The sequence below is a fragment of the Telmatherina bonti genome (genome assembly GCF_933228915.1).
Source record: "Telmatherina bonti genome assembly, chromosome: 23".
NCBI lineage: Eukaryota > Metazoa > Chordata > Actinopteri > Atheriniformes > Telmatherinidae > Telmatherina > Telmatherina bonti.
In genome coordinates, this window is record NC_136632.1 from 22274854 (window position 1) to 22291549 (window position 16696).

At 38.7% G+C, this 16696-nt stretch overlaps 1 protein-coding gene across 1 annotated transcript in view; it reads right to left on the bottom strand.

The window, feature by feature from the left end:
* Positions 1-4954: 4954 nt before the first annotated feature.
* sfmbt2 (Scm like with four mbt domains 2) overlaps positions 4955-16696 on the bottom strand; it is a gene marked incomplete at its 3' end in the record, with an annotated part of 74911 nt that continues 63169 nt past the window's right edge. The window contains exon 15 of the mRNA XM_079263410.1: positions 4955-4992. Coding sequence (XP_079119536.1) covers positions 4955-4992 — 38 coding nt within the window. The remainder of the gene's footprint in view (positions 4993-16696) is intronic.

Here is a 16696-nt window from a genome sequence, read left to right on the forward strand (position 1 = left end):
TCTGTCATGTAAACCTTGATTAATCTCTAAGTTAATTCCAGTCGTTCTGCACATGCTCGTTACCTTGTCCTGTCCTGATGATGCGCATAGTTTTGCCTCCCGTATTCAGTGGTCTATCTCAGGGGCAAACTTACCATTAGGCAAAACTAGGCCGTTGCCTAGGGCCCCCAATTCTTTCGGGCCCCATAAAACTTGTCGTACACTTATGGTTATTTATTACTTAGTTACTTATTACAAACAAAAATGATGTTTTTGATTAATATGCATTCGCTAAACTGTCAGCAGAATGATTATTATATTATGTGTGTCTCGGGGCCCCCCCTTCAGGTATATAGGGCGGTGCACTAATACCTAATGTGATCTGTGTGTGTGATGCGGTCATTGAGTTGATCTATAACTTAAAGAATGGCTGTCACAATAAATTATCAGTTTGTACCATTGAGTGAAGCAACCCTTCCCTGTCATTATACACGGTCCTCTCAGTCAGCAAAGATACTTTTGCACTGGCTGTTTGTTAGCAACGCAAATAATATGCAGTAGTGGAGTAAAGTGCAATATTTACCATAGGGCCCCATACCTACCTTTGCCTGGGGCCCCAAATCTCTTAAATCCGTCACTGGTCTATCTTTCTTCTCCTTCTCAGTTGCTGCAAAAAGTGAAGTAGTATGCTCGTGTTGAGCTGCTACTTCAAATTTATAATAAAAATAGCAGTGAAACTGGTACTTATTATGTAGTTTTTACAAGTTATGACTGAAAAGGCGAGAAGCAGGGAGCCAAATTTTTTATTTCCGGCTTTTGTCATACATCACGTGCACCCTCTGTCCAATCAGAAAACCCTTCCCAACCCGCCGCTTTAAAGAGGAATTAAGTGAGGACGTGTTTCATGTAAACATTCATTCAAAATTATGATTTTCATGGAAACTAGTAGGAGAATACATTGATTCCGAATTATTTAATTTTAAATGATTCATTGTGAATTATTAATTCCTAGTGAAAAGACATCATGTGACCATAGCCATTGTCTTTTAAGTTCTCAGCTGGACAAATCGGCTCACACCTGAAACCAACAGCACTGCAGCAATTTCACACGTTTTCTCTCTGCTGTCACAAAACATCAAGTCAACACAAAGACACGGCAGGTTGAGAGAATCTGTTTCCAACAGAGGAGAAAATTGCAACGCCTCAGCAACTACAACAACAGCAGCAACAAAAAGGAACTTTAGAGAGCCTGCGAGAGCCCCAAAATGCTGATGAGACTGTTGGAAGGGGGAGGGTTTGATGAGCAGAGGTAGCTCAGTGGTGAGCTGACAGATCAGGCCTCGTCTTCATCACTACCAATTGTTCTCTCTGCCGAGCCTTTAGACGCTGCACGTGTGTGTCTGAGAGTTTGACCTAGATTTCAAGTCTGCAGTGCAATGCAAGTGATGGTGTGTGTGTGAAAGAGACAGAAAGAGCTCAGTCTATGGTTAACCAGACACCCCTGCTACCCCCACATCCACACACACATGTGCACAGTGCTTTTACCTTCAAACACTGATTTCCTCTCACACTCTGGGTTTTCATTCTGTGTTTTTTGTAAACTTGATATATTTTTTTACAGGCTGAACCAATCCTTAGTTTGCTGTTCACATTCGCTGTGGTGGAGTTGGACTTTTATGTGGGGCCAGAGGATGGGCTAGACTTGGGAGATCATAAACCATGGGAAGGAATAGTTTACTTCAGTGCTTTAAGTGGAACAAAATAAGTGCTTGTACTCACTTAATGACTTGCTGCCAGTTTGTCATGCAAATATGGGCGAAAAACATGGCTGATACTTACATGTAGATCTATAAATTCATCTGTAGATTAATAGTTTTATAGCACAGAAATGACAAAAAACAAACACAGCAAGTTCTAAATCAAATCCACTTTTGCTAAATTTAAAGTACCATGGAGACACTTCTATGGACTTTAAAAATAACACTGAAAAGTAAATACATAAACTTAAAGTTCATTAACCCTTTCATGCATGAATTAATAATCAAAGCAATGCAACATTTTTCACATTTTTGTAAACAAAAAGCAAACAAAAAAAAAAAAAAAAACCCACTGAAGTGGTTTATTTAAGAAAATACCCTCCTCATTCATGCAGATGCAAGAAAAAAGCTAGTAAATAGGTCCCCACTACAGGGCCACTATGCATGAAAGGGTTAAAAACATAAAAAGTTCTACTTTTAGACTTATTTAGCTTATTACCAGACTAATTTAACAGTGTATTACTATTACACTTTTCCTCTGTGAAATATGTTTTTCACAGCATTAAGCCTGGTCCATGCCTCTTAGTAATATTATCTTTAATCTAGAAATAATCTTCAGAAACTCAAAATCTGACCTTCATTGTCTGGTGTAGTAAATGACTGTTAAGTAGTACTACTGTAGTAAATGACTGTTAAGTAGTACTACTGTAGTAAATGACTGTTAAGTAGTACTACTGTAGTAAATGACTGTTAAGTAGTACTACTGTCATCACTCAGCTCCGCTCCAGTTTGTAACATTACAGCCACGATAGTTTTTCTTTCTCCACTTTTCCTCTCATTCAAAGCACGTCCACTTCAATATAAACACAAAAGCGAGTGAACAACGTGACGTGCAGCGTGACGTTGTGGGCTACAGCAAGCGTTGTGCGTCTAAACCGGCCTTGACAATACATTTCTTTTGAGGCGACTTTTTATTAAAATCAACAAATATAAGCTGTGATATGTGGTGAAGTCGTAGGAGGGTATACTGATTGCTGAAGAAAGCCGGTAAAAGTCTCGGTATGCACTATACGCTGTAAAAATAAAAAGTCACGGTACACAAAGGGATAAAATTAAAAAGTGCCGGTACTGCGTACCGCTGCATACCGGCCCACTTAAAGCACTGGTTTACATCCCACTAACATGCACTGCTGGGATAACTGCTGTCACATCAGACAGACATGAGAAATAAAATGAGTTAAGATAAGATGAGTTAATTTTCCACTGACTATAATATTGACAGAAACGGACGTTTTAACCAAACTTTGCACATGAATATATCAGTATTTAGCTTCATGCTGTCTTTTGGTCCAGTTACGACAGCTGTTGGGTTTATCTTCAGACGGTTTGTAGTTTGCTGCTCTCTGGTTGATTTTATTTTTATTAAACTCTACAGACCAATAACTAGAGTTTTTCTCATGTGGTGGATGAACGTCATTGGTGTAATCTTACAGAGGATGAAGGCGATATTTCCTTCGTGTGTAGAAATTCATTAAGTGGGATTTGTGCTGTCGGTGTGTTTACACCTGTGGCTGTGTCAAGTTTAATTACTATGAAGCGTTTTGACAAGACTTGCTTGTTTTAACAGGTTTTAATTAATCAGAAAGGCTCTGTCAGGTATTTTTATTTTTCCAAAAAGAAACGGTGTATAATTAGAAAGTAATGGATGACGGCAAAAGAAAATTCAACAAGAATTTTTCTTATTTTTGTCCGTCCTTCAGATAAAATGAATGCACTTGACTGTCATGTTTGCGGATTTGCTTCCAGTTTCCTTTTTATGAAATTACTTAATTTATTTCTAAAGATAGGAATAAAAGTTTGACTTTCATTGTTTGACATTAACAACGAGCAACAATTTGTCCGTTTAGCTTTTCCAAAATGTGTATTTACTGTGTAAAGTTTCATCCTTGTTAATTTTGCATGGAAGCTAAATCATTTAATGAAACAATTACGTGTATATTGTACAGTGAACGTATGAATTTTGGAGAAATAAAAGGAAATTATTTTGGTTTGAATTGATTCCTGAGCTCAAATTTAACAGAAAATAGTCATTCAGCTTTTTTGTGCATATTTTCAAAACACTGTCAGACAGCTTTTGCTTCGTCACCGCAGACCAGTGCTGCAGTCCAGGGTATACGCGGGTATACGGAGTATACCGACTTCTAAACCTCTTAGCTCCTTGTAATGCTGCTTTTACAATTAGAAACGTTCTCGCACATGTAGCTACGTTGCCCAGCAGCTCAGCTAAGGTTACCTAAGCTACACTGGTGCAGTTAATTCAATTAAACTTTATTTGTATAGCGCCACATCACAACAATGTTGTCACAGGACACGTTACATACACATCATTTCAAGCCAATTCATACATATCCTATAATAGAAACCAACTGATTGTATCGAGTCTTGACTTCAATCCAATCCCCCATCCTGAGCATGCGCACGGGGACAGTGGGAAGGAAAAAACTCTCTTTTAACAGGAAGAAAACCTCCGGCAGAACCCGGCTCAGGGAGGGCAGCCATCTGCCTCTGCTGGTTGGGGTGGAGAGGACAGGAAAGACAGATCAACATGTACAACTGCACTTATTCAGGAAGACCTGCGGAAAAAAGGAGAAATAAGTTAGAGACAGCAATATTAGCATATATTTATACATTAATATAGAGAAATTTAGCGAGGTACTTCTCAGTGCATCAGGTAACATCCCCATTACTACATAAGTAATGGTTGGCTAGACTACCCATAACTACAAGAGCAAAGAGCAGAACCTGGACAGTTGAGTCCCGTTCTTGCAGACTCCAACTCAGGAGATGTTTATCTTTAGCCTAAACATAAACATAATGAAGATATATGTACATAAGTCTATGAGCATGTCTCTCTCTAGCTCTGTGTGCCAGTATTGGTTTAGTAATTTTATAACTTTTCCTCCCTGAAATCGAAAAGCAGAAATTAGGTGATAATGAGGAAATATACTGATGGATTTTTGGGGTGAACTAAATAGAGTAATCTTAAATGTTACTTTTTATGAAACAATGTTTTTCTAACCTTTTTTTTTTGTCCTGTTTTTTAAAACAATGGGGAAAAATTTAGAGTACACCCACTTCTCGAGGGCCCAAACCAACATGTGACATGACAGGAAACCGAACTATTAAGTCATGTTAAATCTAAACCTAAACATGCCTCCTTATTTGGCGTTGATGGCTCCTTCCATCTCTTCTTCCTCTGTGACAGGATCAGCAGATGGCCAAAAATACACCAAACTTTCTGCTGTCCTCCATGTTGAGAAAAATGAGCGTTAACTTGCCTTCAGTGTTGTCATTGACTTTAAAACAGAGAAGTGAAAATGTATTAAAGGACATGTAAAGGATGCGTATTGATCAGGACTCTAACATGAGTTTGCAGGCTGACACGTGTGACCACACTTCCCATTTAAATTGATTTGTAACCAAATTAGTGGAATCAGACAGGAACTTTGCCACGTATGCCAGCTAAACATGGTAAATTGACATGCTGTCAGACTAATCGACATGAACGCTATTGTCTGGTGAGATGTAGCAAGATGCTAAATGTTTATGGATTTATGTGAAACGTAAGCTGCGTTTCTGAAGGGAAAAGATTAAAAAATCTTCTGCGCTGTGTAATTTGTTCATATTCAGCGTTCACTGTTCCTGTAAAAACTGAAAATATGACAGCAAATCTGCTGAAACTTCACTGACAGTGATATATTCTTCTTTTCTCATATCTAGGTTTCTGTGTGTTGACGATGAGATAGATTGGAAGTTGTGAACTGTTGTGTCAAAGTTTCCCTTCTTCTGTGGCCGTCCTTATTTCAGTTCAAAGCAGCTCATGATGACACTGTTTTCAAGGACTGGAAATGTTTTACTGGCCACAGCTCGTCATGTGACCACGCCTAACATCATTTCTTCTGTACTTTTTCATTTTAAAAACAATTGTCTGTCGCTGCAGCTAAAAATCCACGTCAGAGCTGCCAAAACAGGAAGAGGATTAATTTATTTCAGCAACGCTTCAGTTCACCAAAACTAAATTTGTTTTTGGATTAAAGGGTTTATTTTGAGGAGGCAGCACAGTTTTGACACTATTTAACTTGATGGTTTTCTGCAAAAATTAAGTGTTTTGCCTGAACTTGCATCATATTACGGGGAATTTTTAAATGAGGAGACACATTGTTTTCACAAATTCAGTTTATGTGGGGAAAAAGGACAAATTATACAAATATAGTAGTTATTCTTGTTAAATCTGCATATTATGGAAATATTTTGAGTATTTAGTGCAGAAACTCTGACCAGCAGTCATTTAAACATAAATATATTATATATTTTAGCATCTACAAGCTGATCCACCCATCACAAGGCGTTCTGCATTGTTCTCCTTTTCAGCAATCAGACCTCCTCTCACCTCATGTTCCTCCTCCTCATTCATCCCGCCGTGTACCCCTCCTCTCTCTCTTAAACCTCCATCTCCCACCTTTTTTCCCCTCACCCACCCACACCAGCCCTTAAAGCTCTTCACAGAGCGGCTCCAGGCTAATGAGTTCCTCTGTGTTGCTTCATCCAGTTTTTACTGAGTTTACTGAGAGGATTCCTGCAGCGAAAGGATCAGTTTGTGGTCCAAAAGCCAGAAAACATCACACAAGCATTTACACTTCTGATGTAAATGCACCACAAAGGTTTAGATACAGTGTTTGATTTCCTGCATTACGTCTCACAGAAACGGGAGGCGTGAGTTTGTTCCATTCAGCTGTGGGTTTGATACGTAGGAGGAGGAGCGACAGACACTTTCCTCCTTCCAAATCAGCTGAAGACCGCGTCGCCGACTTTACTCACGTCTGCCTGTTCTACGGGTTTTATGACAAACATTCAGCTTAGTGGCAAAGTTTTTACTTCTTCTGGGGATGTATCATCCATAAATCAAGCAGAAGTAAACATGACAAATAAGCCTGAAGTGTTTAATCGAAGGTGGAAATGTTTTCTCCACTATGTCGATGAAAATGTGTCCACTATTTTGTCTCGTGTTTGTTTGCTTGTAGATTACAATAATACTGAACCAAAATTGTTGTTTTTTTTTGTTTTTTTTACTAATGTGCCTTATGATGACTGTGATGTCTTGTGATTTTTTTATCCTGTTTCTATTTATGTAGCGGAGCAATTTTTGTTTGTTTGTTCGTTCGTGAAACTGAAAATTCAATAAACATATTTGGAAAAAAAACAAAAAAAAAAACATGACAAATGTGTGTGAACGTAAAGCGTCAATATACCATTTAGACAGATCTGATTAATGTGAAGTGAATAGAAACTTTTGTTTTCTGAGAGTTGGAATAAAAAGCCGGGTTTTCTTTGTGTTTGCTGACTCAGCATAATCTAAGAGGAAAATCACAGATGAAAGTGTGACACTGATGGTTGGAGAACAGAACAGAATAATCCTTCATTTGTCCCTCAGTGCAGGGATCAGATACAGACATTAAATCCTTGCAAGTTAGGGATCAGATACAGACATTAAATCCTTGCAAGTTAGAAATTATTTTATTTATTTAATAAATTATTGATAATGAGAAAGAGAGAAAAGAAAGAGGTCAGCTTTATTCGTCTCCTGTACGGTGGCTTTCCCAGACAGTTACCTTCTCTATGGAAGTGTCTATTGTATTATACTATTTTTTAATACATCACAGGATGAACTCTGATGTTTTAACATCTTAATTTACATTCTTGTCATTGCAATTTTTTTCTGGTCTAATAAACAAGATTTCTTTGAACATTTTCCTTTTATTTCTCAGCTTTTTAATCTACTGCTGACATTGTTGCTGCATTGTGGTTTATGTGGCCTGCAGAGGGACTGAAGACGGACATTAACTCTAGCTATAATAGCTCTTGCACATTTACTGTACATTTATGTTTCTTCAGTTTCTTTTTAATAAACAAAGATAAAAAAGGGCCTAAGGTGATTTACATGCCAGGACCCTGCTGTGAGGCGACACTGCTAACCTCCAAGCACCATGCAGATCCTGCCTCAGCCATGTAGAATGACTTGTATACAAAACCAGACTAACCCATACTGAATCAACAATGTATGGTTCCCATGACAACATGACCCACAGTTTGCATTTTGTGTCATTAGAGGTGCAAAACTTCTCTAAAGGCAAACGTAGCTGTGAACATGGCTGTCTGCTGAGGTTTAGTTAGAGCTCAGCAACAAACTGTACAAGTCAGCATGTCATCAGAAATCAGGTGATATTAACAGCAAATGATTGATTTGACTGCCCAACTACTATGAACAAGCTTACACCATTTTTTTAACCTCTTCATCCTGTGGCCTATTTTTTCTGCTTCCTGTCTGAAATGACACACTAAAAATAAATAAAGTGCATCTTCCCAACAACAAGAACCGGGGGTGTAATCTTGGTCTCTTGGAACATAGTTGAAATTTTAAGTGTTTCTCTCCTCCTAAAAGAAAACCACAGTAAAAACCAGAGGATAACAGCTGTATTCATCTAGGAATTAATAATGTCTGATGAGAAAATGTGCTAAACTAGAATTATAAATAAATACAGATGTATCTCCACATGTTCAACACAACTGGAAAGCTAAATTTCACTGCATGTAATGATGATCAGATTCAGAAAGATTAGTCATTGAATCAGCAGCACAATGAAAATTATTCCAGTACAACCCGTCCAACAGTAGACAACCGCATACATATAAATACCATGAGCCACATGAGCGACGCGCCTTTTTACGCAGGAGGAGGAAAAAGAATACATGATGAAAGGATGGGTGAGAAAACGAGAGGAATCTCTACCCTTCACCCAAAGTGGTGATCAGGTTTCTGATGCATTTGAGGCTACAATCATAACTATAGATTCAGTAAATTCATATTTCAGACCACTAGCATATGCAAACGTATGTGAAATGTACCTTTAAACCACATTGTACTCCAGCAGCAGATTAAACAAAGCAGTGCTGCATATCAGCATGAGTTCACAAACAGCAGTCCAAGAAAATGGTACAGACGAGCCTTTTGTCCATAAAAACACATTTAAGGTGAAAACTGTAGGGTTTTAGTGAGTTAAGAGGTGTCACACAGGTAAATATCGCAGGAGCGCATCAGAGGATGTTAATATTGAACACTGTTATAACCATAGACTGTATATAAAGATGGACGGAGTGTCCATGACGTCACCCGTAGGTTTCTGAAGAGCTGAATTGAAGCTCGGTGGGCGGTTCCTACCATCGCCATCTTGGCAGAGGCATGTGTGTCGTCTTGTCTGGAAAATACAAAGGTAAGCGGGCTAAAGCTAAGTCAGGTTGTTAACCGACTAAAAACTGCGGTTGTTCTACGTTCTTCTTACTTGAAGCGGGAGATCGGGTACCTGTCAATCAAAAGGACACGCCCCTAAATTTGCCGAACTTCGAGATTAAATTACTTTTAAACGGGCGAGTTATAGAAAAAATTCACTCCCTCCACAGTTGTCATGTAAACCTGACCTATAAACTGAAAATGGATTTTTGAACCAGGCTGTAAACATGTTTATTTCTGCTGTGAAGTTGGTCTTTTTAACATTGGAGTTTATGGGGATTCTCTCTGTTTTGGAGCCCCTAGTGGATGAAGGGGGAACTGCAGTCTTATGCACTTCCACATAGGCTTTACTTTTAACCGCCGGAGGTTGCTGCTTGGTACAGACGAGCCTTTTGTCCATAAAAACACATTTAAGGTGAAAACTGTAGGGTTTTAGTGAGTTAAGAGGTGTCACACAGGTAAATATCGCAGGAGCGCATCAGGGGATGTTAATAATGAACACTGTTATAACAGAGTCTGGAGAATTAAGGACTCGCCTCCAAAATTAACTTTGAAACGGCTTCAAGATCCAGAAGCAAATTAACCTTAAGCTAGTATATCAGAATAGTTCTCTATAAAATGTTTTATTTGCTCCTCTTCAGTTCACATGGACTTGTCCCACAGTGATGAGACAAACGTCTATAATTAGCAGCGTCTCTGCATTCATACGATGCCCGCCTCGTGGGGTTTGCTTGAAGTGGAGAAATAAGAAGCTCCTAACTGGACAGAGCTGCTCTCAGGTCTTTGTTTGGGATTTAAAATGCTTTTGGTTTGGATGATATCTTTCAGCTGAGTTTCTCCTGGTGATTTTGTCATGTTGCATGTTAGAATCTGTGCTTCCTAGAGTGTGTTTTTCCTTCTATTGCCATAGTTTTTCTCCCTGTAATGTTATTTCTCTCTGGTTTCATCAATGCATTTTGCACCTTGGGGCTTTTCTGAATTCTCCCCCCCAAAAAAAAGGGGAAACAAATTGAAACATGGATCATTAACGTCTGAACTGTGCTTCAGTTCCAGCCTGTTTTCATAGCAAAGGGAAAAAGATCTGGTCCGTTATTCAGGCAACTTGACTGACAAGAGATCCCCTTCCCCATCTGGCTGCACCTTTAACTGAAACCATTAAAACCACAGCAGCTGAACACGAAACATAAACTTTGTGTCTGTTCTCATTCTGAGCCTCTCTTTAACTCAAATGTCTGTTTACTCCTCTGCTGTCAAGACTCACTTTGTATTCACATACAACGGGGGAGAAGGGGGGCAATCATGCAAAGCGGACGTTTGATATGAGGTTGCCAGGCAACAGTCTAAGGCAGCAGCATTTTCAGAATGACTCAATACAAAGTGTCACAGTTGGAAAAGCGCCGTGTGTGTGTGTGTGTGTGTGTGTGTGTGTGTGTGTGTGTGTGTGTGTGTGTGTGTGTGTGTGTGTGTGTGTGTGTGTGTGTGTGTGTGGTAAAAAAGCTATTAAGTGATTTCAGCTGCAGCCGTACAGAAAGATGGCGAGGCACGACTCCGCACATGAATCATGTGAGACTCCGCTGGTTGACGTTAAACAGACATCAGTGAAGATGAGTATCAGGTCATGTGCTGCTTGCATGACACACACAAAAAACACAAAATTACCTCCAATTGTGCTACTATGTGAGAAAGCCACCATCAGCATAATCTGTAGGGAGTAATTGGCTTTATTTAGCCTCCGCCGACAGCTCTGCTAATAAAGCGCTTTGCTAATGGCCCCATCAACCTAAAAGTAGAGATTAATGCTGTTTGATAAACTAGTTAATTTCACCCCTTTAGAGATGATTAATATGGTGCCCTGGCCGTGCTGAAACCTGATCTTATCATATCCAGTGTCATTAAAGGTTTGATATTGAATTTAAATAATGAAAAGCAATGATTTGTAAATTATTAAAAGTCCATAGTGTGGTGCAAAAGTCTTTATTTCAGTTACAAATAAGCCAGAAATCTTTTAAAGTAGTCTTGAGCAGCAGTTCTTCAGACTTTCTGAAGGTCTTTCTGTAGATATTGGCGACTTTTCACTTCAGGCTTTAAACCTGAATGTTTTCAGGGGAAGATTAATTAATTTGTTCGTTTAACAACATAACCAGTGCACACGAAGCAGTAAGACATTAAAAAGGCACCACAGCCAAGGAATAAAGCTATATCTAGAAACGAGATAATGATAAACTGGATCTTTGGGCACTTACACATCTTTTGTCCCATTTCCCTTAGTTGCATCAATGAAAACTAGTAAAGGTAAAAGAATTTAATAGACAAGAAAACTGTGTTTTTGTAGCAATAAGATGATTCCCAAAGACCTGTTGGTTGAAAATTTGCCTCATCTCAGCATATTCTGCAGGTTGTCCTTGAAATATTTCAGGAAACTAAACAAATGGAGGATAAAAAAGAAGAATCAAACCTAAAAACCAACCTGCAGCAAATGAACAGGATGCGAAAGTGATGTGCTTAAGAAAGAGGAAATAGTAGTGTGGCAAAGACCTGAACCTGGACCTGAGAGATGCAACTAAACCTCCAAATTATCCAACTATTGTTGGCGAAGGCCTCTTCAGACATGATCTTCATGAAGAAGCCATCTTAAGGAAGGCAAACGGAGATAGAAGGATGAGGTGTGGCATAGTAAGATGTCTGATGGAGTGATGAATCCTTCCCAGAGTCCCGACCGCGACAAGACTGAAGCAGGATGGAGTCCTCTGTTTGATTTCATGCTTGTGGTGTTCTCACTCTCATACGTAAGTCTCTTTGGATAAAACCCTCTGCTAAATTACTGTAGAATAGAATGAAATAAAAGAAATGATAATTAAAAGAGTTCAGGAAAGTCATTCAAGAAATTTCATGAAACCTTGTCTAAGGGTGTTTTACATCAGAATAGTCCGCTAGACTCCGTCTCACTTATAGGGGGGTGTATCCAAGCGGACCGAGATCAGTTCACGCTGCACTTTGGTCAAATGAGCCAAACCTTTACAATAATATATCCCCATTCCCACCAAGGGTGGCACTGCTCTGGTATTTAGCAAAAGAGAGGACAAGAAAGAAAACTGTTGCAAGTTAAACATGGAGACGAAACTGTGGCTGTTTTGGGTCTTTTAATTAGTCTTATCCAAGTATACTGCAGAAATACACTGCAACAATGTATGAACAACAGACGAGGCAGAGGACTCTTAACGCCATTGCTATGTATTTATCCACAATGCAATGCTACATCAAATGCAGGAAGTGACCTTTTTTTGTACTCCACTGCCTTTATTTGGTCCGCTTGAAACGCATCTAGACCTGCGTTTATAGGTGGTCCTAGTCCGCTTCTTTGGTCCGAATCAGAATTCGTTTGGTGCATTCACAGCTCTGTAAACTAAGTGGATCCAAATCCAAAAGGGCTGATGTGAATGTGCTCTGAGGATGCAGACTGGTATGAATCGGTTGTTCATGCTTTGCCTGGAATTTCAGGCTGGATTAAACCGTGCACATTGAACTATTTTCCTTTTTGTTTGCATGTTTCAGGGAACTGCTGCTCCTTACGTCCTGTTTTCCTGGCAGTGTTGGCTTAAGACCACCTCAGTACTGCATATTGAACTGAAGACATATTGAAGCTGAAGCCACTGCAGGCAGCTACTTTCACACCTCAGGTCTGTTTTCATTGAGCCGTGTTGTAATCTCTGCAGATTACAGTGTGGAAATGGCTCTCTGAAATAAACATGACCCTCTCTGTAAATATGTCCCAACAGCAGCATGTGTTGCTCCAGAACCGGTTCAGAATTAATGACCATATGTGCAATTACTCATCCCATGTGGACAAATATACTTTTACAACAGTTATAACAAGGCAGGTGGTCCTTCTCCAAGCATGCAGCTTTGTTCCTGTCATAATTATCACCTGATGCTACATTTGCATTTGTTTTAAATCACTGACGTTTATTCAAACAGCTGAAGAAATCAAACTCTTTTCCACAGTTTGATGGAGTTTGTGCTCTTGTCAGTTTATTGCTCTTCGCATGTACACGACATATCTGCTGTTTGTTTAAAGGCCTTAAAGAATAAATATGTAAATTTCTTTTAATTACGCTCCTGTACTCATGATTTATTAAATAATCCATCTATTTTCTATACATATCCACGTCGTGGGCTCAAACATGAGTAGATGTATGGCAAAGTGGTCAAGTTGAGTAAACCGCTTGTCAAAATGTCTGTTCTGTTGGAAATATCATCCAGAAGGCATAAAATTAAAAGCAAAAGTTTGGGAAACCTGCAGATTTGACTGATTCACCCTCCTTCCTTTAAAAGATCGTCCGCTTCTGTGGGATCTGTCCTCCTAGAGCTGGACGTTTATCTGCAGGTTTCGGTGTTTCCTTCAGAGGACTGTGGTGCTTGAGCCTCTGAGGTGCTCCATTGTGGATTTTTTAGGTGTTTTTAGGATCATGATCCATTTGTAGAAGCCAACTTTGTATCATCTTCAGATTACAGATGGTTTTATGTTTACATCCAGTTTGCTTCCATTCCTCCCTCTAAGCATGAAATGCTGCTTGTGCTGTTGGTTATTATCCTTTTCAGACTGATGTGGAACATGTTTGATGTTTAGGTAGAGTTAGATGTAAGCTTTTTTATTAGGGTTTGAAAAAAAACTTTTCTAATACTTTGCATTTAGTTTAATTTTTGTGGTTGAAGAGATTGCAGTTTGTTCCGTAGGCACAAACATCCTGTTGCAGAAGTGGAGTCAGAAATGAAGCCAAGTTATAATTTTCTGAATGGATTAATGATATAAATATTATTTCTCAGTTATCTAAAAGTGTGATTTATTCTTTGACTTTTAACCATTCAGTTATGTTTTATAAACGGTGGAAAAATCTGCTCTGCAACGTCATTTTTTCAGTTCAACCTTTTCAAATAGAATAAAAAGGATTAAAGAAACATTATGGAAATGAAACATATGTAAAGCTGTAAATAATGACTTTATACTGACAGTGATTAAGTTATGCTTGAATTTAATCCTCTTTGTGGTCTGTCTTAAAAAGAGACACACTTTTCCAGCTGCACTTGTGATGATTAATAATTTGACAATATGAAATCATCAGATGTGTCCATAACTTGAGTACTGGGGGACCCTTACTGGTCTGGAACTGAACTGGTTGCTTTCTTTGTTGTTTCTGTCCAGTTTGTCTCTCATTCTGCAAGTTAAGACTGACTTTAGGTTTTACCATTTCAGAGAAAGGAGAACAATTCTAGTTTTTTTTTTTACACATGTTGGTTTTTAATAATTCTTGGAGTCATTTTCTAAAATAAATAAATATTAACTTTGTTTTAAGATGAGAGAAATAAATATATCAATAAAAAAAAAAAAAATCAGATTCAATCCAAATAAATGTAAATATGCTGAAGTAGAGTTAACTAATAAATGAAAAAAAAAAGTTTGTAGAAAAAGCAAAGATTATATTTTGAAATCAAGAAAAAAAATAATTAGAATAATAAAATAAATCCTCAGAATTTCCATTTGACTGTAAATTTTTTTTAAATGTGAAACAAATCACACAAGCCTTAAAAAAGATCAAATTACTGTAATTTGGGGGAAATTCATTTGAAAAATAATCAAGTTAAAAAATACTTTATTTTTTTTTCTAACATAAATAAAAAATAGTCATGTTCATCCAAATGCAGGAATTATTTGCTTTGAGGAGAAAGTGTTGGAAGGCGTTAATGGGTCGAGAGTTTTTCCAACAGAATGGGGGAAAAAAAGGAGAAAGATCTTAAAACTGCATGTGGAGCTGATCTTATGTCACATTTAGAGAGTACTGCTGTGTTTCACACCGTTGTTGTTTTACATCTGTGTGATGTACGGTCCAGGACGGCTTCAGTGGGTCTGATGTATGATCAGCTGCTTCCTTCCACAAGTACACCTGCAGTAACCTGCTGCAGCGTCACGCCGTTGCTGTCTCAGAGACTCATGGAGCATCTTTCTGATTTTACACTCATGCTTGTTAGCTTGTCAGCTTGATATATGAACAAACAATGTTTTAATGGGCAAAATGGGACTTGACGATGTGAGTTTTTTACTTTTACTTATCATGTAACAAACAGCCGAGACAACATGAGGAAACGTGTAAAAAGGTGGTGAAAATAATTGTTTCTTTGAGAAAAAGTGGAGATTTTAAGTATTTCTGCATCTAAAATGACAGAATAAATGTCATTTATGCCACCTGTGATCTTTAATCTCTGATTATCGGTTTATTTATCAGTTTATTCATTTAATTATTTCTTACTGATTGTTTCGTTTCCACTGCAGATGTGGAAACATTTTCCAAAGCTTTTCAGGAAACAGTCTGGATGGTTACAGCAGGGTGTGGACCCCAGCAGGCTGACCCCAGTAATCAGGATGGACTGACTTTCATGCTTTTAGATCATTTCTCTGTTAGAATCAGCCATTACAGATGATTCAGATGGTATATAATAGTTAACCAAAGAAAGTCTGTCTAAATTATAAATGGACGAGTTGCAGAGTTTCTTTAATGCTGTATGCAGGAGGGATTCCCCCCCTCCCCTCCTTACTCAACCTTCTCTGTATGAATGCAGCTTTAATCGACGCTTTTCAGCCTTTTTTAAAGTGATTGACTGTACCATGCAGAATCACTGAGAGGCTCTTTTCGTGTCTGTTTAGTAAAAGGACACCTCATTTTCAGAGGAACAGACAAATGTTTACATGTCAGTTCTTAATTCTAGCTCTCTGTGGTATTTTTCTGTCCTGTTTCAAGCGTAATTGCTCTGTTTGATTTGTGTGTGATGCATTAGTGCCTGTCAATGTTTTTTTAACTACAGTTAAAGCAGAGAAAGACTAACACTGTCTCAACAGGGATCTTTTGTTTTCACTCTTCATTTCAACAACACTTGAACCAAAAGCAGAATTATTTCTTTATTCTGTTACAAGAACAGCACATCCTTTTCTTCTAAAATGTACCAAGTTAAATTCTTATTAAATGGTCTGTTTGAGGCTCTTTCTCATCCTTTTGGCTTCTGAAAACGATAACAGCAGACATCTTAAGCCAGGGGTGGGCAACTCGTCCTGCAAGTGTTGGGAGTTTCCCTGCTGCTTCACACCTGACAAACATCCGACTTAACAAGCAGACGGGTGCAGAACATGACATTAAACTCTGCAGTCTGGTCATCAGCCATGGACTTGAGTCAAGTGTGTTGCAGCAGGGAAACCGCTAACACTTGCAGCACTGCGACCCCCGGGGACTGGAGTTGCCCACCCCTGCTTAACCCATTCACACATTCACACAGCTCCTTTTTTTCTGGAGCAGTGTGTGTGTTCTGTATCATATCTGACTCCCAGTTTCTTCCCTTGGATCTCGGTGTTTGTTCAGTTCATCTAAACTGGCCCAAATGATCAGATAGGATTAGATTTGTCGTCCCCCCCCCCCCCCCCCCCCCCCCCACCCGACGTTTCGTCCCCACGTTGCATTGTTGACTCTGTATTACAGAAGTATTTAAGTTTCATTTGCTTCATCACTAAGACACAATTAAATAACTCGGTCATTCAACTGAGGAGTTATTTACATGTGATGACGAAGTAAAT